Source organism: Brienomyrus brachyistius, chromosome 5 (assembly GCF_023856365.1).
Source record: "Brienomyrus brachyistius isolate T26 chromosome 5, BBRACH_0.4, whole genome shotgun sequence".
NCBI lineage: Eukaryota > Metazoa > Chordata > Actinopteri > Osteoglossiformes > Mormyridae > Brienomyrus > Brienomyrus brachyistius.
The window spans coordinates 3,806,945-3,827,422 of NC_064537.1; the positions used below are offsets into that span (position 1 = coordinate 3,806,945).

The window sequence follows — 20,478 nt, forward strand, 5'->3', positions numbered from 1 at the left end:
CCCATCACACAGACCTCACCTCCACACCAGACAGGCAAGAGAAACCCTACGTGCTACACAGACCTCACCTCCACACCAGACAGGCAAGAGAAACCCTACGTGCTACACAGACCTCACCTCCACATCAGACAGGCAACAGAAACCCTACCTGTCACACAGACCTCACCTCCACATCAGACAGGTAACAGAAACCCTACCTGTCACACAGACCTCACCTCCACATCAGATAGGCAACAGAAACCCTACCCATCACACACACCTCACCTCCACATCAAACAGGCAACAGAAACTCTACGTCACACAGTCCTCACCTCCACATCACACAAGCAACAGAAACCCTACCTGTTACACAGACCTCACCTCCACATCAGACAGGCAACAGAAACCCTACCCACCACACACACCTCACCTCCACATCAGACAGGCAACAATTAAACCAGTGAGTTCGCATCAAATGAACTAACTCCTGGCACAGAAATGTGGGTCTTCCCAGCTGAAGGCAAGCTCTTTCCAGTGGGAAGGTACTTCACTCTCAGTTACATCTTATCTCTAAATCATACCTGGATGCCATCCTGAGACTTGACCCTACAACCCTCCTTTGTGACCTAATCCCCGCCCCCTGCCCCCACTCACCCTGTTTACTGAACAACAGGGAGAAGAGAAGCTCCACCACTCCTTTGTGGGGGTCGCCTCCTCCATAGAGACAGAATCGTGACACCACCTCCAGGAAGAAGGCATTGCAGTGCTTCCTTAAGGCTCGGTGCTGCTTCAGGGATGACCTACAGGGGGAGCGTGTGGTCAGTGCTGTGTCTGGCCGGGAGCTTAACAGGAGAATTGGATTTAAAATATTTGCCATTTGTCTAAGTGCAAGTACAATGGAATGTGCTAATTCCATCGTTTGAGCATGGGGTCAGGAGCATTTTTGAGGGGGTTAAGGGGGATTCAAAACAACAACCTTCTGATTACTACCATAGTGGTCTAATCCACTAAGCCCCACAGCACCCCCTGGGGGTGTGGGAGGGAACAGTATGATTGTAGAGGGAGATAAATTGGCAGATGATCCCCACACACCTGAGGCCTTGAGACACGGTGAGCTGAAAGCTGTCTGGCACGAGTGCACGACACATTGGACAGGACAGATTGTTCTGGATGCTCTGTTGGAGGCAGCTCAGGCAGAAGGTGTGTCCGCAGGCCAGGGCAACCGGCTCCTCCAGCTCCCCCATGCACACTGGGCATTTGGTGCCGTACCTAAGAGCGGAACACAGAGCCAAAGGGAAGGACGAGGAAGGAGAAGACCGCTAACGCAGAAGGCTACAGCTACCTGCAGCAAGCAGGGGCCATTCTAAGAGCTTTGAGGTCAGAGGCATAAGAAGGGCCATTAGTCAAACAGAGGCGCCAACCTTGTCATTAGCCAATGATATGTTTTGAATTGGTGAATGACAGGGGAGGGGCACTCCAGCGGCCAATCATCTTTCGGCTGGGGGCGGAACAAGCATAAAAAAGCTTCAGCTAATGGCTAAGCAAAAGCCGCCGGTCCTATGGAAGCTTTACCTGAAGTCCAGCTGGCCAGTTTCCTCGTAGCAGGAGGTCAGGATGCCGATCACTTTTGTTAGTGTGCCTTTGTCCCTCAAGTCAGACGACTGCTGCATTAGCTGCGTATAACAGAAAAAACACAGTTCGACTTTAACTTTGACCTTAAACCTGTAAATCATCTTCACCGGCCCTCAAGGCAATGTATGAATCATCATTCTGTAAGAACGACACGCAAAACTCCACAGCTGTCAGGCAGTGAGATTGACAGGAGCCTGGAGCCGACTTTCACTCACGACATGGAGGTGCCTGCAGGTTTTCAACGTCAGGTTTTTAAATCGGTGTTCGTTGACTCTCAGCACCACCTGCTGAATGAATGCTGCCACTACAAGAACCCCCCGCCAGGCACCCCTTTGAAAACCGAACAAAAACACAAAATGAACAGCGATATGTATCATCTTTCACAGACAGCCGTAACCTAGTACATAAGTACATAAACCAGGTACAGTTTTATCTTAGCTAGAAGGTGTATTAGACCTAGAATCAGCTTGTACTTTTGCTCTACAAGCAAAAAGTACATTCAAGTAAAAAGTATTTGCAATACTTACAAATGTACAGTGCCCTGGAATTTCATCATTCAGTTTCATTTATTTTTTCAAATTAGCATCCAAGCAGCCGGAGTTTGGAATAATGACTGTAACCAGCCTGCTTTATTCTGCTGTTTTAAATTCTGCTTTTTGATATAATTGGAAAAGTGTTTCTGTTATATTGATACCTGATATAAACGGTCTGTTTATCACAGCAAACAAGCTTGCAGGTGTAGACTAACCTGATATTCTCCAGTTGCTGAAGACAGCCAGGACTACAGAGGGCGCTAAAGTTCAGTCCGAAGGCGCTCTCCACACAGGGCTGTAGCAGTTGCACTCTGTGCAGGAGGGTTTTGTGGTCATCCATATTCACTTGCTGCACCTCCTCCACACACACACCCAGTGCCAAAATGTCTTCGCACTAATGTAAAGCAACACGACAAAGAGTTCACACACAGTTTGAACACACACACACACACACACACAAAGAAATGTCACACAGCAGCAGTGGTCTCACCATCTCAGGGGGATCTTTGGGCCTCTCCTGGAGCAACGTGTGGACTAGGTAAGGCTGGAGACGGAGCAACTGCAAGAGCGTGTCCAGCCTGGGGGCATAGATCCGAACGGCAGCCTGGATCCAGGCGGGGGAGAGCTCGGGGTTTACCTCCAGGTGGCGCTGCAGCTCCCCGATGCAGGCCTGTGACGCCTGTGTGAGCACCTGCGGAGTGGATGGAACAGGGAGGAAGGAGGGGGTTATGGGGTCAGTGTGCGGCTCAGCGGGGGAAGCCTCTGTGCCTGTGTTTGGAAAGATGCCTCAGTAAAATAGCCGGAATGCCCTTCAGTAAGTCCCTTAACCCCCAGCTCCAAGAGAATTTCCCAATGGGGATCAATGACGTGTCATTATACCTATTATTAATCCCCTGAGACATGTACGGTACGATATACAGCACCACTTGTCAGTTAGGGATGCACTTCACACATAATACAGTCTGGCCCCTCCCACTCTAAGGCTGGATCTCCAACAAGGACTGCCCCCCCACACACACACACACTGGAATCATACCAGTAATCACAGTCTACTTACTGCACATTCCAGCTCATCCAGTTTCATTCCCCACTCACACAGCTGTATTTTCAAACTGCAGTGTTTAACTGCAATTTTTACCTGTATTTTGCTAATGTCCATGTCTCAGTACGTCATGTTTAAATGTCTTACATATTTACAGTATATTCTCTCTATTACTCATTCTTGTGCGATGACCATCAAGATCAAAATGACCCGCGATTCATTCAGCTGAAGGCGACAATAAAGACTGACTCTGGAAATCCTCTGAATCCCCTGGCTGAAGTAAAGCCTCCTGCGGAGAAGGACTCACGCACCATCAGGTGCTCCTCTGACGAGATCCTGAAGTGCATCAGCAGGAAGTCCTGCAGGTAGCGCTGGCCAAAGTGCACGGCCTGCGGCCCGGAGAGCCTCGCCGTGTGGCCACCCAGTCTGCTGCCGGCAAACGCGCTGGCAAACCTCAGCACCCTCTGCCTGTCGTCCGCCTGCGTCACTGCGGGGAGGGGGACAGGGCATCTTGAGAAGAATCCACCACGGTGAGCAGATGCCTGTGAAGTCCATGGAGCAGAGCGTTGGCTCTAACCTGGCAGAAACTCAGACTCCTCCCACAAGCGCTGGCACTGCATTCTGATCAGCCAGCTGAAGGGGGCAGCACAGGGGCGCAGCTCACCGGCCAATAGGACGTGACACTGCACAGGGATCTCTTTATCTACCGGGCTGGAAGCCAATGGGGATGCAGGACACAAATGGCATGAGCAGGAGGTGAAATATAAACATGTTACTCACACAAGAAGTTTTTTTTTTTTTTTACAAAATGATCTCGGCTATTAAGGTGACCGGAATTTGACCCGTCTTAGTCAGACCTTGAGTTTTTGGGCGTCACCAATTCCAGAGTCTGCTGGTCCTCCAGAATATCTAGCCACAGGCAGACCAGACCCTCATCAACCTCTGGATGGTACAGCAGGTCCAGGTTAGCATCCCGGTCCAGAACCTCCAGCACCAGAGCCAGGACCGGGGTTAGCATATTCTGCAGGCAGCGCCACAGGGTGTGCCTACAGGCGGGACAGAGCTATCAGCCCGGTCGCAACGTCCATCAATGACAAATGATTTCCTACAAGGTTTTGATGCTGATTCTAGGATCACATGACTCTCTGCCATGGAGGGGGGGGGGCAGGAGTACCTGAGTGTGCCTCCCTCCTGCAGAGCGAGCCGCTTTCGGGCCTCCTTGCTCACCCACTCCCTCGGGGAAAGCACCTTCTCTTCCTGCTGAGCAAGCAGCACTGCCAGCTTCCTAATCAGAACCTCCAGGAACCGCGCTGGTACCAATGGGTATAACAAGGACAATGCTGTTACTACTGCTGAGTAGAACCGGCGATGCCACTCCAAACAGCAGCACAGAGCCTCGAGGCCAGGAAGCAATTGGGGGGTGGCCAGGGTAAGTCATGTGACTTTAATCATTTGCACTGATTGGTCTCTTTTTTCTCACATTGCTTTTTCTTGACAGTACATGGGACCAAGGTCACATTTATATGTATATGCAGAGTGACAAGCTTAACTGTGGCCCACTGATGTCACTTTATCAGCAAAAATAGTAACCAGAATCTGGTCTCCTCATAGGCCCTCAAACCAAAGACCCTGGTCAGCTTCTATGGTGGGTGGGGGGGGGGTGGTGGGGGTAGGGACCCACCTCCTGGCTGTGCTGCAGAGTCGTCCAGAAGACTGAGCAGTATCTCCACACGCTTCATGCTGCGTGAAGCTTGCAATCCGGGGTCCTTCAGCAGGCACACCGCTCTCTGAATGCAGGACCTCAGCAGGGAAGGTCCATGTAGCTGAGCGCGGGGAGCCTGCTGTGTCCACACACACACACACACACAGACACACACACACACACACACAAAGACACACACACACATAATCTAAGCAAGCCGCTACCATCTTTCAGTTTGATTGTCTCATTGCAGTACTATGCAGTATCACTGATACCTGTTACCCACAATTCTATTGGTCATTAGAAGCATTATAGACCATATATTTTTTGCTTGGCTGCCCGCATACTGGAGCATATATATATCAGTGTGTCCTGCTCACAAATGGCTGGAGTGTTTTGTGATGTGAGCCTTCTGAGTCCATCTTCATAATCACCACACTGCCATCGACTCCACCACCCTTAGAAACCTGCCGTTAAATGAATCTTTACCTCCTGGCTTCCATTAGAATCTCCCTCACGGTCTCTGGGTTCCTCTGCGGAGTGAGAACAGCAACGTGAAAGACCTGGTTCCACTTCCCAAGAACAGACCCGTGGGACACGGGGACTGGAGGGCAGAACTGGCCGAAATAATCAGCACCCTTTGAATAAGTCAGGCAGCCAGATCGAGACAAATACAAAAATTGGCATTTTCACTTAAAATCACTCAATCCCTCCATCTGCCCCCAAATACACCCCTTTCCTCAAAACTCCTTTGTCTCCGAAAAAGTGGAGCAGAGCAAGCAAAAGGATAACTGCTCTGGAACCATTAGCAGTCCCAGTGTCCCTAGTGGCGATAAGAGACAGCACGTGCAGATGGGGGTATCGACATGTAGAATGAGGGGGATTCTTGCGATTCTAGCCTTTAGCCAGATAAATTACCTAAATCACCACAGACAGAATACACCTATATAAACCATAAAACTGAAACATTATCTCTGATTAAGATTCAGCATAACACATCAGCAAGGTAGCAACTGAAATAAAAATAACAAAACATCACCCATCCATCCATCCATCCGTCCAAAGGAAGAGGAGCCCAGACACCCCAGACAGGATACTAATCCAGTGTCTGCATTCAGACCTTCCCCGAGACACATCCATACAAGCGTGTGCCACACGTACCTGAAGAGTCCGGCAGGGCAAGCAGTTCGCTGAATGGCGTTCCACAAAAGGCAGAAAGGTCGGCGCTCATGTCCTCAGTGTCCCTGAGGTCATCGATGTGCATCGACAGCCACACACCTGGGATGGCAGTGGAAGGAGCCGACGCATGAGGACGTGCAGGGATGCACTTCTCCGGAAATCGACATCCTGTTCTGGTGATACCACTAGAGCCACAGCATTCAAGTTGCTAAAAATATATAGCTTGTTGTTTTCCCAGAACATCTCACACAGAGCGCATGTACAGAAGGGATCCCTATGAGCTACATCAGAATTTACACCTGTCCATTCATCCGTTTTCTGTAAGTACTTGTACTACGCACGATCGCGGGGGGTCCGGAGCCTATCCTGGGGGCTACAGGAGCAAAGCAGGAAACAACCCAAGGAACAACCCGTCACAGGGCACACTCACACACCATTCACTCACATACAATTTACTCACACACCTATCACTCACACAGCATTCACTCACACACACACACGCCTATGGGCAATTTGGTAACTCCACTTAACCTCAGCATGTTCTTGGACTGTGCAGGGAAACTGCAGCACCCGGCAGAAACCCCCCAACGACACGGGGAGAAAATTCCACACAAACGGAGCACTGCTGTGTGAGGTAACACTGCACTGCAGTGCGACACCTGCCCTCAAAATTTACAGTGATTGTGAGGATGAACAGTCATGCACACCAAACTACAAATGGTTAAATTAATTAATTGGTTTAATTTTATTAATTTTAATAAGCCCCCGCCCAGCACAAGAAAACGAATCAATCCCGATATCCCCAGTGCTAGGCCCCGCCCCCAGAGCACCTCCTTGGAATCCAGTGTACAGGGATTTGCAGGGCATCCTGGACAGCTTGGTTATGAAGATCACATGACAGCAGCACTGAGCAGGCCCCAGGGAGCTCAGTTCATTCATCGTGCAGTACCTGGTGGTGAAAGATAAACAAAGCGACTCAGTGCTGTGATTTCAGCCGGCAGTCGGCCTGTTCTCGGTTCATGCCACCATCAGTACTCACTTTGCAGAGGCTATAAGCTCATTGCTGTACGTAGATTCCTCCATGTCTGTCTGAATGAGCAAGATACGAGTCGAGGGAGCTCCATCTTGAATGAAACACCTGTGAAATCCAATGGCAGATTGACTAACCTAAGATCTTCCTGGGCTTAAACTTGTTAATCTGCAGCTGTTTACCTTCCACTAACAATTCAAGTGTATCCTCTTCCTGCCATTCTACTAAAATTTTTTAAATTACCTTTAACTATTTATTTTCATACTGCCATCTTTAGGTGAAATATAAATTCTCTAAATTTAACACTATCCATCCATTTTCCAAACCGCTTATCCTACTGGGTCGTGGTGGGTCCGGAGCCTATCCCGGAAGCAATGGGCACGAGGCAGGGAACAACCCAGGATGGGGGGCCAGCCCATCGCAGGGCACACTCACACACCAGTCACTCACACATGCACACCTACGGGCAATTTAGCAAGTCCAATTAGCCTCGGCATGTTTTTGGACTGTGGCGGGAAACTGGAGTACCCGGAGGAAACCCCACGACGACATGGGGAGAACATGCAAACTCCGCACACATGTGACCCAGGTGGAAACTCGAACCCGGGTCCCAGAGGTGTGAGGCAACAGTGCTAACCACTGCACCACCATGCCGCCCCCTCACCCTAACCACTGCACCACCATGCCACCCCCTCTTTTAACACCGTGTGTATGCATTGTATTTGTGGGACTGGACTTACACACGCTTTGTGCCATGCACCTAATCCAAATGTACCATTTTCATTACTTCTCTACACTCTGTTGCTGGATGGTTATATTTATATTGCTTTATTTTACTTGAATGGGACCGATTACACCAAAACAAATTCCTTGTACTCCAGCTGTATATGGCGAGTAAAGTTTACTCTGATTCTGAAATTACTATTCTTACGTTGTGTTCGAGTAAATTCACATATTTCAGAAATTTCCAATGTCCAACAGTAGCCAAGAAGGAGCCGCACCGTATCTTTGAAGAAAAGGAGGCCTCGGTGTCAAACTGGTGCAGGGAGAGCAGAAGCAGCTTGCAGGAGGAGATGGCCTGGATGTCCGACCGCGTCAGAAGACTGGAGAAGGTGGTCACCTGACCAAGATGCAAACACAGGCAAGTGCAGAAGTGCCTAAGAAGGTGGCAGTTGCTCATTGTCACTAGTGTTTATAGACCACACTCGGCCACTGTCACTAGTGTTTATAGACCACACTCGGCCACTGTCACTAGTGTGATTAGACCACACTCGGCCACTGTCACTAGTGTGATTAGACCACGCTCGGCCACTGTCACTAGTGTTTATAGACCACGCTCGGCCACTGTCACTAGTGCTTATAGACCACACTCGGCCACTGTCACTAGTGTTTATAGACCACACTCGGCCACTGTCACTAGTGTTTATAGACCACGCTCGGCCACTGTCACTAGTGTGATTAGACCACGCTCGGCCACTGTCACTAGTGTTTATAGACCACGCTCGGCCACTGTCACTAGTGTTTATAGACCACGCTCGGCCACTGTCACTAGTGTGATTAGACCACGCTCGGCCACTGTCACTAGTGTGATTAGACCACGCTCGGCCACTGTCACTAGTGTGATTAGACCACGCTCGGCCACTGTCACTAGTGTGATTAGACCACGCTCGGCCACTGTCACTAGTGTTTATAGACCACACTCGGCCACTGTCACTAGTGTGATTAGACCACGCTCGGCCACTGTCACTAGTGTTTATAGACCACGCTCGGCCACTGTCACTAGTGTGATTAGACCACGCTCGGCCACTGTCACTAGTGTGATTAGACCACGCTCGGCCACTGTCACTAGTGTTTATAGACCACGCTCGGACACTGTCACTAGTGTGAATAGACCACGCTCGGCCACTGTCACTAGTGTGATTAGAGGGATTGGGGGTTTCGTCTGCCTCATCTCGCTTACCTCCGTGAACCTGCTGGACTTCTCCGAGCTGTTGAGTTGGCTCTTGAGGAAGGCTCTCAGGGACACGTGGCGCTGCTCTCTGAAGTACATTTCCTTGAGCGATTTCTCCTCCCAGCTCCCCAGTTTGGAGTACTTAAGCCTGAGCACCGCCTCTGGAGTCGCACAGTTCAGTAGGATGCACTTAGCAGCCTCAAAAACCTGCTCTTCTTCCCTCTCTGCAGACAGATCTTCTTTGTTTTCCTCTGTCTTCATAAGACCTTCGGGTCCTCTGGCTGTAACAAAGCCGGCTGGCTCCGCTTCAGCCAGGGCATCATCTGCATACTCCATTGAGATATCAGAGCTTGCACCTGCTGCCGACAAAGGTCCTTCAGCCTCAGCCACATCAGGACCATCTCTTCCTGCAAGCTCCCGGCTCTCTGCATCAGTGACCATGCTACGTGAATCAGACTCTGCCCCTTGAACTGCTGGCTCACTGATTTCCATTTTCTTCATGGTATCCTCGTTTATTTCTACCTGCCTATCTTCAGCCCCTCTCCGACCACCCCTACTTTCCAGGGCCTGCAGAAGGGCAGTAGCGCAGGCATCGTCGTGAAAACCTGCAAAGGCATCCGACACCTTAAACGCAGCCTCTTCTTCTGACAGAGATGTAAACCTGTCCACCCATTCTTGGAGCTTTGATAACACCCTGCGCTGGTGCTCAGTGAGGTCGGCACTCCTATCTAACCGGTGCTTCTCCATCCTGTTGATGAGAGGCACAGGAAACTGTTTGTAAACCTTGTCCTGGTCCTCCACTACCACAAGTCGGAACTCCCTGTGCACCCGGCACTTTACTCTGTGTGTGCCCAAGCCCAGGTCAACATACTGCTGGCCACCAAGATAGACGTAGTACTGATTCAGAGCATCATACAAGCTTTCATAGAGGTTCTGCAGGTTTAGTAGTATTACAGTACGGCCCGTCTCCATGCAAGTCTTTACACGGTTCACATTGCGACAAATACTGGCATACTCCTGGTCCTTTGGAAATCCCGAGCCAAAGACGATCTCAGGGGCAGAGTCTGCCTTAGCAAAGACACGTTGTTGTAGGATGGGCAAGGCAGCATTGTTTGTTGTTAGGAGAAGAAGGTAGCGACTCTCTTCCTTCTTACAAGAGTCTAAATTCCTTTCCACCATTTGCAGAGTGCTTGGGCGAGGGATTTCCCTGAGGTTTTGGAATAGCTCTTGGAAATAACGCAATGGGTCAAAGCCCTCTGGTTGCCCACTGAAGTTGCGCAAGATAGCTTCTGCTAACTCACAGTCACTGGGTTCCTGCTGGAATTCCTTGACCACAGCAAAAATCATCTTCACAAGGCTGTAAAAATCCCTGAGACCAAAGAACTGGCTTTTATCAGTTATCTTGCATATTTCCAGAAAGGCTTTTGCAAGTTGTGGGAAGAGGTGCTGGATTTTAAAGAGAACTGACTGATCAGAAGAGCATATTCCTTTTGCTGTTTCCACCAGTTCATTCTCACTTGGGTCCCAACGAGAGACAAAAATTCCCCTGTTCATTTTCGCTGGGTCCAATGCCCAGTTCGAGATCCCCACGAAGCCTACTTTCATGTGGGGGTCTGGAGTGTCATTGTCGATGCAGCCATCCTCCAACAAAGGGTGGAGGGTCTTCAGAGGCATCTGCGGGGAATCTTCAGCCAGTCCAATCTCATCCAAAACCACCACAGACACATACTTATCCGGGTTTTTGTCTTGTTGGAAACGAGCACACTGCCGAAAAGTGCTGATGATTCCTTCTGGACTTGAGTGAGGACTACACTGGAAGGAGACCATATGCACTGCTTTAAGTGCCCTGAAGAGCCTGCACTGAGAGTTCTGACCCTGCATAGCATCAGCAACCACAGTTTTAGCTAGTGATTTGGAGCTGCCTGGCTTTCCTACCAGGAACAGTGGGATCCTCAACTCAATGCAAACCACCATGAGGAAGACATTCTCTTTGAGGGCTATATTTTTGGCTATTGTCTCTCTTGTTTGCACGTTCCTCAGAAAAAGCTCTTGACACTTGTGGATCTCTTGCTCTATTAATCTTGGCGAGTTGAGGGGCTCTGGAAAATGTCGACTGATTGCTCTTATGTAAGGCTTTTTGGAAACCAGCATTGGGTAGTAGCAGACTCCCACAGCTAAAGCTAAGCACTTTAAAGTCCTATCAGCAAGCCCTCTGCCAAGTTCTGGGAACATCTGATCGTAGTGAGTGTAAAACCACAACAAGACTCTCATAGATCTCTCCACATCTCTAAGGCTAACGAAACTGCACTCATCTTTACAGCTGCGCATGTATTTTTGAGATTCTGCCAAAACTTCTGAAATGACATTGTGGCACTGGGTGGGCAAATTGTGACTTCGAGCCTTCTGGTGGACAATTTGCCGGATGTAAGACAGCTCTGTGGAATCACTCAGCTGACCGAAATCCCATACAAGTGGAATCATGCTGGGAGGCAGCGGCTGAACTCGGTAAACTAGCTGCCGGAGGGGAACCTTTCCCAATCTGTCTTCTGTCTCTTCAGCTTTCACCCTGTAGCCTAACCCTGCACGCTCCAACCTTTCCACCATCTTTGCAGAGTGTCTCCGGTAAGGATTACAGGCAGCGATTATCTTCAGTCCACTGTCCATCTTCAGAGGGTGACCTTGCACAGTCTTGTCACACAACACCTCTTTTATTGCAAAAATGGACTCTGTTGTGTTAGCTTCATCGAAGAACAGAACGGTGTCCAAGCCAAACTCTCTTCGGTTCCTCTCGGCCAGCCTTTCTGCCTCCCTCACCTTCCGCTGGATGGTTTCTGCAGTGGTCCCTCCGTGTACCTTGATCAGTTTCATGTTTTCGGTATTTTTTCCCTCCCTTTGAAGGTCACAGAGGAAGCGGACTAGTCGCGTCTTCCCACAGCCAGTTTCGCCCATTATGATGACAGGAATTCCACAACGGAATCGCATGTGAATGGCTAACATCTTCATCACATTGTCAGCGGTTAGCTCATAGGTAGGGTCCGGATCAAACTGCTGTACTGTCCACCCCTTCTCAGCACCAACCACAAATGAAATTCTCTGTATCTTGTCCTTTCTCGCAAGGTTGTCAAAGTTCTCATTGAAAGAGATGCCTTGCCGCTGAAGCCCCTCTAGAAGATGCGGTGTCATCACATCCCCCATTATGACTTTGTTATCTTGTGGATGCACTGCATTCAGTGTCCTCCCGAAAGGGCACTTCTGTATACGAAAGCCTAAAAAGGACATGGAGATGTGGTCTGCATTGAAGAAAATGTATGGATGGGGTTCTGTCTCCCATCTTTTGCGGATGGTCAGGCGGGCCAACATGTCATCTTCATTCATGTTTTCCGGGAGAAAAGATGGGCTCTGATCAGAGCAGTTCATGGATGGCGTGGCAAAATCTCGGGCCATGGTAATCATGAACTTAATGATGAAGCCTTTGAAGCCTTTGAGATGATCAGCCAGAAAGTCAGGGTCACAAAACATGGAATACTCGCAGTCTTTCAGTTGCAGGTTCAGAAACCATGTGAAGTTCTTCAGCTCGGCCCACGATGGGTCAGTCATCCCACAATTCACCAACAGGTGATGGAGACAATCGATGGTGTCCCCTTCTACGGAGTCTGCTATGTATTTGAATGGGTCCAGGTTCTCTCCTCTATTATACCGCTTCAGATACTGGTAAGGCCTCTGCACGCCCTCACTTCGAAACTCCTGTTCATCCATAAGTGGGTCTAATGTTTTCCTTGCTTTCTTCTGATGAATATTCAGCTGTAATTCTTTCACTTCCTTGGGTGATCGACAGTGAATGGCAGGCAGAATGTCTAGAAGTCCATGTACATCCTATAAAATGGTGGAAAAGAGAATTATATGACTATCAAACACCTAAATGCCTAGCAAAGGAAGTACCAGTGCAACAAAATTATGATTAGATAAATAGATAGATAGATAGATAGATAGATAGATAGATAGATAGATAGATAGATAGGATAGATAGATAGGATAGATAGATAGGATAGATAGATAGATAGATAGATAGATAGATAGATAGATAGATAGATAGATAGATAGATAGATAGATAGATAGATAGATAGATAGATAGATAGATAGATATGTATTTGTATTCTGAGAACATAACATAGTCAAGTTCAAGAGCATAAGTTTGTGTTGAGCACTGGAGGGGTTGAGGTCCCCATCCATTTAAGAGGGTCCAGAGGGTTGTGCTGGCTGGTTTTAATTATTGGGGGGGGGGTTATAAACCTGTCATCAACCCATAATTTATACCTATGGTTGAGCTGATCTCACTAAATTTTCTCATGTCTACTTAAACCAACAGAATCCCTTTCATTCAATTTATTAGGTATACAATCTAACAGCTGGCGTGGTTTATGGATAAATTAATCAATATGTATTTTACACTTTCAATGCAGTCTTCAAAGTGATATAACAGAGATGATTAAAAATTTCTGTCTGAGCGTTACCTGCTCGTTGCGGGTTTGGAGCTGTTGAGTTGGGTGTGACCGCAGCAGCTCGACTGTAATGAGATGATCTGTACTCCTTCGCCATAGGTTCCCTTCACTGTCACTCACGCAGCCAAGAACCAATAGTTGAAACAGGAACTCTTCCAAGCCAAAACGTACCTAAACAAAATGAAGTCAGTGACAATGTACTGTAAATGCAGTGCACTCATTTGAAAAGAATTACTCATACAACTATTTTTGCCACAAGCCATGACTTAATGTTCCAGGAAGCATTTATCGCATTAATTGTACCTGATTAAATAAAAATCTGAATATTTAGTCAAGCATATAAGTAAATTGTAAAAATGACAGTGCACATAATTTTGACAATGTAACTAATTAGTTTAGCGTAATTTTTAGACTGAAGCGACATTTAATGGCGAGTGAGTCGTACGGCGGCGGCGTCAATGTGCAGCATCGCCACGTCCTGCTCGCTCAGCTGCCGCGTCCACGTGTGAAGTGTGTTCAGGAAGGAGTCGGGCTGAACGCGGGGCTCCAGCAGCCTGAGCCGCAGCAGCCGGGCCTTCGGGAATGCCCGCTGGAAACTCCCAAACAGCCTGTCCACACACAGCGACTTCCCTGCATCCACACACAGCTTGGGTTAGGGGGATTATTAAAATGGTCATTCCTTATTATTATTATTATTAATAATAATAATAATAATAATAATAAACTAATGATTTATTAAAGTGATTATTTTGCTTAAATGTGCTTTTAAAATAACATTCTTGATGATTCTCATATGATATGTCCCCAGCAATGGTGCTATCCAGCAGCCAAACTACATACCTGCCTGGAGCGACCCTGCGGTTTGGGGTCGTCCCTTATTTAGGAGATGCTGAAGCAGCATATTCTGCTAACCAGCTAGCGAGCTACGAGTTTCTGACTCTACACATTAGCCTAGTTTATTTAGCTTTCAAAACATGGGGGGGGTGGGGGGGGCCAAAGTGAAGTTTTGAGTGGGACCCCAGAAACAATTAAGCGCTTCTCCTGCTCTATGCCCTGCATCTCCTGGAATGAGCTCCAAGGTCTCCAGGAAGTAGCGTGAATTTGTATGGGTTACGGGAAAATGACTATATGAAACTCTTTTTCTTACCTACAGACGGGCGCGTTGATGAGATCAGCCACACCGATATATTTTCTGGATAGACGTGCGAGTGACGTGCTGCTGAGGAGAAGTGCTGTCGGAGGTAATCTCTGGCCTTGTTGCTTGAGATGCCAAAACCTGCTTGTACTTTGTAACCACTGAAGAAGGAGGGTACATATTTGCACTGATCATTCACTCCGCAGACGATCACCAGGCGATAGTGAGGTTCAGCTCCCCTCTCCAGCAGCTCGAAATGCTCTCCCAGGGACACGCTAACATCATAGGCCAGCAGCCCCGCATTGATCAGCGTGAAGATCTTGCCCTGATCATCTGGGGCGCATCTTCCTAGAGCCCGTCTGAGGAAGAGCTCCACCTGTTCTGCAGTGGTGTCTTCCTGACAAAGCAGCACCTCATCGCATGAGGGCAGAGGCTCCTCAGCACTATGCATATAAATACTGAGGGCTGTGCTCAGGACATCAGCTTTCGGGCACAGGACAAGGTTAGGCCTCCCTCTCTGAAGGACTGCTGGCATCTCGCGTCTGATGTGCTCTCGGTTCATCTCCGAGAGCCGTGAGAGAAACAGAGCCAGAGTGAAGATGTCTAAATTCTCGCCAAGGTATCTCGGCATGTCTGATTTAAAACATCTCCAGAGCTTCTCCATACTTTGTGTTGCATCCTGCTTAGTGTCTCCATCAACAAGTACCATGAAGTCACTGGCATCATCCTCCATGGCCAACTCTTCGTTACTTGAACCTGACAGGTCCCGGTTTATGTGTTCTTCAGAACCAGAATTAATAACCAGCTGAGGATCGGATCTTCCTGTTGGAATAAGAGACGTTTGCTGGGATCCTGCACGTGGTGTTTTTGACTCAGTGGTCAGAGCAAAGGCTGCCTGGACATCCTCCAACGTGCAATCAGTCTTTACTGAACGCAAAAGATGCCAGGTCATCTGCGGAAGTCTGGCGAACTTGCGGCAGGTGGCAAAGATCCAATGGGACAGATGCACGACTTGCTCAGCTGTATAATAGTTAAGACAGGGGTACTTAGATCGGGTTTTTCCAATGAGGTCCCTCCAGTCTCGGTGGCAGAATTCCATACAGCGACACAGGTACTGCAGCTGCTCAGTCACCTCCCCCTGGTACTCGAAGACCTTCCCAGACAGCGGGAACCTGACCCGAATGCACTCCCTGCTCTGCGGGCTGCAGAAGACAAGGGCCTTCCAGTGATGAAACAACATGTTGCCTGAGGAGTGCAGCTGGAGCAGAACTGTACCCAGCCTCTGGACTCCATCAAACACCTACAGAAAAAAGAGTGGAATCCTAACACCTATCTATGAGGCCCGTTTTCATAATTCATACCTCATAAATCATAATTTCTTCTAATTTCTATGAATCTATGCAGACACCTCGATGACACAATCCAGACTTTTGTGAAATTGTATTGCAACAATAAATTGAGAGACTGCTATGTATTTTTTTTTATTGCACATTGTTAAATCCTGGTTTAATCCTGGTTTAATCCTGGTTTAATCCTGGTTTAATCCTGGTTTTAGCAGGCTGCTTCCAGGCCTAGCATTTCTAAGACAGCAAAAACAAGGTGAAACAGGAGACACTATCAGTGACCAAAAACCGGTCAGGTATAGGGCAAAAGTGACTTTCTAATGCCAGAGATGACCGTCACCTTGTCAGGCAGTGCCTGATAAATTGGAGCATGACTTCAAGTGACCTTCAAAACAAATGGGAAACATTAAGTGATGTGGCGTGCACTGCCAGCACAATTCATAAGAGACTCCTAGAAGCAGGACTGAAGACCCATAAAGTAAGGAAGAAGCCCTTCATCAATGAAAACCAGGGAAGAGCCAGGCTGCAACTTGCAAAGATTGTATATTTTACACAGGCGCATACCCATAAATTGAGAAATGAGTGATTTTTTTTCCAGAGCTGTATATCATATACATAAAGCACGTATATATACAATTTCAGAGTCCCCATAACATACCTCCATGAATCTGCTGACCTGCTCCCTGCCATAGTCTCCTTTGGAGGACATTAGCATGAGCTTGTTCTGTAATTCCTGCAGCTCCACCACACTGTAGCTCCTGGCTGAATTGCCCTTCTTCACCATCACCGTCAAGAGGTTCTCCATGGTTCGCTGCAAAGGTAACACACCTCTTTGTTTAAGAAAAGTGATGTAACAGAAGAATATTTTTTCCTGAATGGGATCAAGAGACATCAATATCTTACATCTTGTTGATGTTTGAGAGCTAAAACACATCACAAAGATTACAAGAGTCTGTATGGAGTACAAACGACTACACTGGTTAGTACATAGCAGTGGTGGGCACAGCTAACCAAGAAATTAGCTTTGTTAATTAGCAGTTGGCGGGTTACTAGAACCCTACCCACCACTGGTAGACAGGCATTTTAGCGTCGTCCCACCTTTCCTGTCTGGTTCTCAGGCCAGCCTACATGATACACTCCTTCAGTGTTGATGGCAGAGGCCAGAGACAGAGAAGACTGCTCCACAGACCCGTGGGTCTCTCTCAACCCCTTCAGCCAGTCCAGCCAGTGAGCAGAATCCCTCTGGAGAAGAGAAAGATCACGAATCGTTAAAACCACAAGTCATACTCCTGCCACTCCTCTGTCTTCTGCCATCCTACTGCACTGCACTGCAGATACAGAAAGCACAATGTTTTTGTGAAGTACTATTGAACATTTGAGACTGACCTGAATTTAAATATCTGCATCGTAAGAGTAAATAATCCTCATAATTTCCAAATGACAGCATCAGCTAATCAAACATTATAGTTAGTGGAATTACACAATATGGAATCAAATAAGTTGACCCAACCTCTATCCTTTAATAAATACTGTCAAATTTAATACTGATAGCACCAAATAAGATACCGTTCATTGATAATGCGCATTTGGTAGATACACAAGACACTATCCAGCTTTCCATCTGACATAAACAGTATGGATGTGGAGTCCGAGACATCACTCACCAGCTTTTGCGGGAGCTTCGTGTCTCTTTCCAAGGCTTCCCACACTGGCTGCACACAGTCCATGAATTCCTTGAAGCCTGCAGTACTGGGCAGGGAGTAAATTAAGGAGCCGTATCCCGTCACTGCATCATGGAAACAGGCCACCCTGTCGATCTCACTGTCGTTCTCCCCCGCCGAAATAGAAGCCAGGTCAACAAAGACCTTTAGGTCACTCATCCCTGTGGGGGAAGAGAATCAAGACAATAGTAAGTGGCCTTTATGTCACTCATCCCCGTGGGGGCAGGGAACCAAGACAATAGTTAGCGACCTTTAGGTCACTCATGCCCGTGGGGGCAGGGAACCAAGACAATAGTTAGCGACCTTTAGGTCACTCATCCCCGTGGGGGCAGGGAACCACGACAATAGTTAGCGACCTTTATGTCACTCATCCCCGTGGGGGCAGGGAACCAAGACAATAGTTAGCGACCTTTAGGTCACTCATGCCCGTGGGGGCAGGGAACCAAGACAATAGCAAGCGACCTTTAGGTCACTCATCCCCGTGGGGGCAGGGAACCACGACAATAGTTAGCGACCTTTAGGTCACTCATCCCCGTGGGGGCAGGGAACCACGACAATAGTTAGCGACCTTTAGGTCACTCATCCCCGTGGGGGCAGGGAACCACGACAATAGTTAGCGACCTTTATGTCACTCATCCCCGTGGGGGCAGGGAACCAAGACAATAGTTAGCGACCTTTAGGTCACTCATGCCCGTGGGGGCAGGGAACCAAGACAATAGCAAGCGACCTTTAGGTCACTCATCCCCGTGGGGGCAGGGAACCACGACAATAGTTAGCGACCTTTAGGTCACTCATCCCCGTGGGGGCAGGGAACCACGACAATAGTTAGCGACCTTTAGGTCACTCATCCCCGCGGGGGCAGGGAACCACGACAATAGTTAGCGACCTTTAGGTCACTCATCCCCGTGGGGGCAGGGAACCACGACAATAGTTAGCGACCTTTAGGTCACTCATCCCCGTGGGGGCAGGGAACCACGACAATAGTTAGCAACCTTTAGGTCACTCATCCCCATGGGGGCAGGGAACCACGACAATAGTTAGCGACCTTTAGGTCACTCATCCCCGCGAGAGCAGGGAACCACGACAATAGTTAGCAACCTTTAGGTCACTCATCCCCGCGGGGGCAGGGAACCAAGACAATAGTAAGCGACCTTTAGTACTTCACCAAAGCCCCAGTCCAGTGACGCACATTCACTCCCAGATCTTACTTTCAAGGTTATCTTTGACCCAGCAAATCAAGGTCTGGTGGTTCAGAAACTCCTGCAAGCAAGCGGTGCGATGTTGGGTCAACGTCACCAGCTGCTTCTCAGCCTGGATGAGGTCATCACTCAGCGACACCAATTCCTTTCCTCTGAATGACTCTTCTCTCTATGTGAGATTTTCCACAGTTATTCACTTCCATCAAGCAGTAAATCAATCATCGTACTACAGTGCTATCATGTCTATGATGGATAGATATTTTAGTTAAGATATCCCATTTGATAAGACTTCCTTGGAGCTTACAGTTTATATATAGTATTTATATTGTAGTATTCATATACTAGCAATAATAGCATTTGAGTATTTGTATAAGCAGTGAAATGATTTGGCACACAATACATTATCCATCCAGTTTCATTACTTACTTATTCCATAAGTAAGGTGTGTCAGGTGTGGAACCTTAGCCAGGAAGAACAAGGCATGAGGCAGGGACCAACCAGGACAGCATGCAGGGCCAATGCAAGGTGCGCACACAATGGTACACAAAGAGCTTTTTAAAAATGCCAATAACCCTAACATCATGTGTCTGCATTGTGGGAAGAAGCCATCACTACCATGTAGACTAAGTGCAAACTTCACAAGGGAACATCCAGGGGCATGAGAATGAGGACCTGCGTAAAGCCGCCTACCGGCTGCGTGAGAATGAGGATCTGCGTAAAGCCGCCTACCGGCTGCGTGAGAATGAGGATCTGCGTAAAGCCGCCTACCGGCTGCGTGAGAATGAGGATCTGCGTATAGTCGCCTATCAGCTGTGTGAAAATGAGGATCTGCGTAAAGCCGCCTATCAGCCGCGTGAGAATGAGGATCTGCGTAAAGCCGCCTACCGGCCGCGTGAGAATGAGGATCTGCGTAAAGCCGCCTACCAGCTGCGTGAGAATGAGGATCTGCGTAAAGCCGCCTACGAGCTGCGTGAGAATGAGGATCTGCGTAAAGCCGCCTACGAGCTGCGTGAGAATGAGGATCTGCGTATAGCCGCCTACCAGCTGCGTGAGAATGAGGACCTGCGTAAAGCCGCCTACGAGCTGCGTGAGAATGAGGATCTGCGTATAGCCGCCTACCAGCTGCGTGAGAATGAGGACCTGCGTAAAGCCGCCTACGAGCTGCGTGAGAATGAGGACCTGCGTAAAGCCGCCTACCAGCTGTGTGAGAATGAGGATCTGCGTAAAGCCGCCTACCAGCTGCGTGAGAATGAGGATCTGCGTAAAGCCGCCTACCAGCTGCGTGAGAATGAGGACCTGCGTATAGCCTTCTACCAGCTGCGTGAGAATGAGGATCTGCGTAAAGCCGCCTACCAGCTGTGTGAGAATGAGGATCTGCGTAGAGCCGCCTACCAGCTGTGTGAGAATGAGGATCTGCGTAAAGCCGCCTACCGGCTGCGTGAGAATGAGGATCTGCGTAAAGCCGCCTACCAGCTGCGTGAGAATGAGGATCTGCGTAAAGCCGCCTACGAGCTGCGTGAGAATGAGGATCT

General features: G+C 48.5%; 1 protein-coding gene across 1 annotated transcript in view; it reads right to left on the reverse strand.

The window, feature by feature from the left end:
• rnf213b (ring finger protein 213b) overlaps window positions 1-20,478 on the reverse strand; it is a 49,949-nt gene that overhangs the window by 16,085 nt on the left and 13,386 nt on the right. Inside the window, exons 19-42 of the mRNA XM_049014991.1 lie at window positions 18,956-19,115; window positions 17,691-17,908; window positions 17,125-17,268; window positions 16,685-16,837; window positions 14,696-15,983; window positions 13,994-14,178; window positions 13,561-13,719; window positions 9,058-12,921; window positions 8,099-8,217; window positions 7,107-7,205; window positions 6,898-7,016; window positions 6,050-6,166; window positions 5,378-5,505; window positions 4,868-5,027; window positions 4,361-4,496; window positions 4,044-4,232; window positions 3,764-3,897; window positions 3,498-3,673; window positions 2,635-2,835; window positions 2,360-2,538; window positions 1,827-1,941; window positions 1,552-1,652; window positions 1,072-1,248; window positions 634-779 (exon numbers count right to left, since the gene is read on the reverse strand). Coding sequence (XP_048870948.1) covers window positions 634-779; window positions 1,072-1,248; window positions 1,552-1,652; window positions 1,827-1,941; window positions 2,360-2,538; window positions 2,635-2,835; window positions 3,498-3,673; window positions 3,764-3,897; window positions 4,044-4,232; window positions 4,361-4,496; window positions 4,868-5,027; window positions 5,378-5,505; window positions 6,050-6,166; window positions 6,898-7,016; window positions 7,107-7,205; window positions 8,099-8,217; window positions 9,058-12,921; window positions 13,561-13,719; window positions 13,994-14,178; window positions 14,696-15,983; window positions 16,685-16,837; window positions 17,125-17,268; window positions 17,691-17,908; window positions 18,956-19,115 — 8,467 coding nt within the window. The remainder of the gene's footprint in view (window positions 1-633; window positions 780-1,071; window positions 1,249-1,551; window positions 1,653-1,826; window positions 1,942-2,359; window positions 2,539-2,634; window positions 2,836-3,497; window positions 3,674-3,763; window positions 3,898-4,043; window positions 4,233-4,360; window positions 4,497-4,867; window positions 5,028-5,377; window positions 5,506-6,049; window positions 6,167-6,897; window positions 7,017-7,106; window positions 7,206-8,098; window positions 8,218-9,057; window positions 12,922-13,560; window positions 13,720-13,993; window positions 14,179-14,695; window positions 15,984-16,684; window positions 16,838-17,124; window positions 17,269-17,690; window positions 17,909-18,955; window positions 19,116-20,478) is intronic.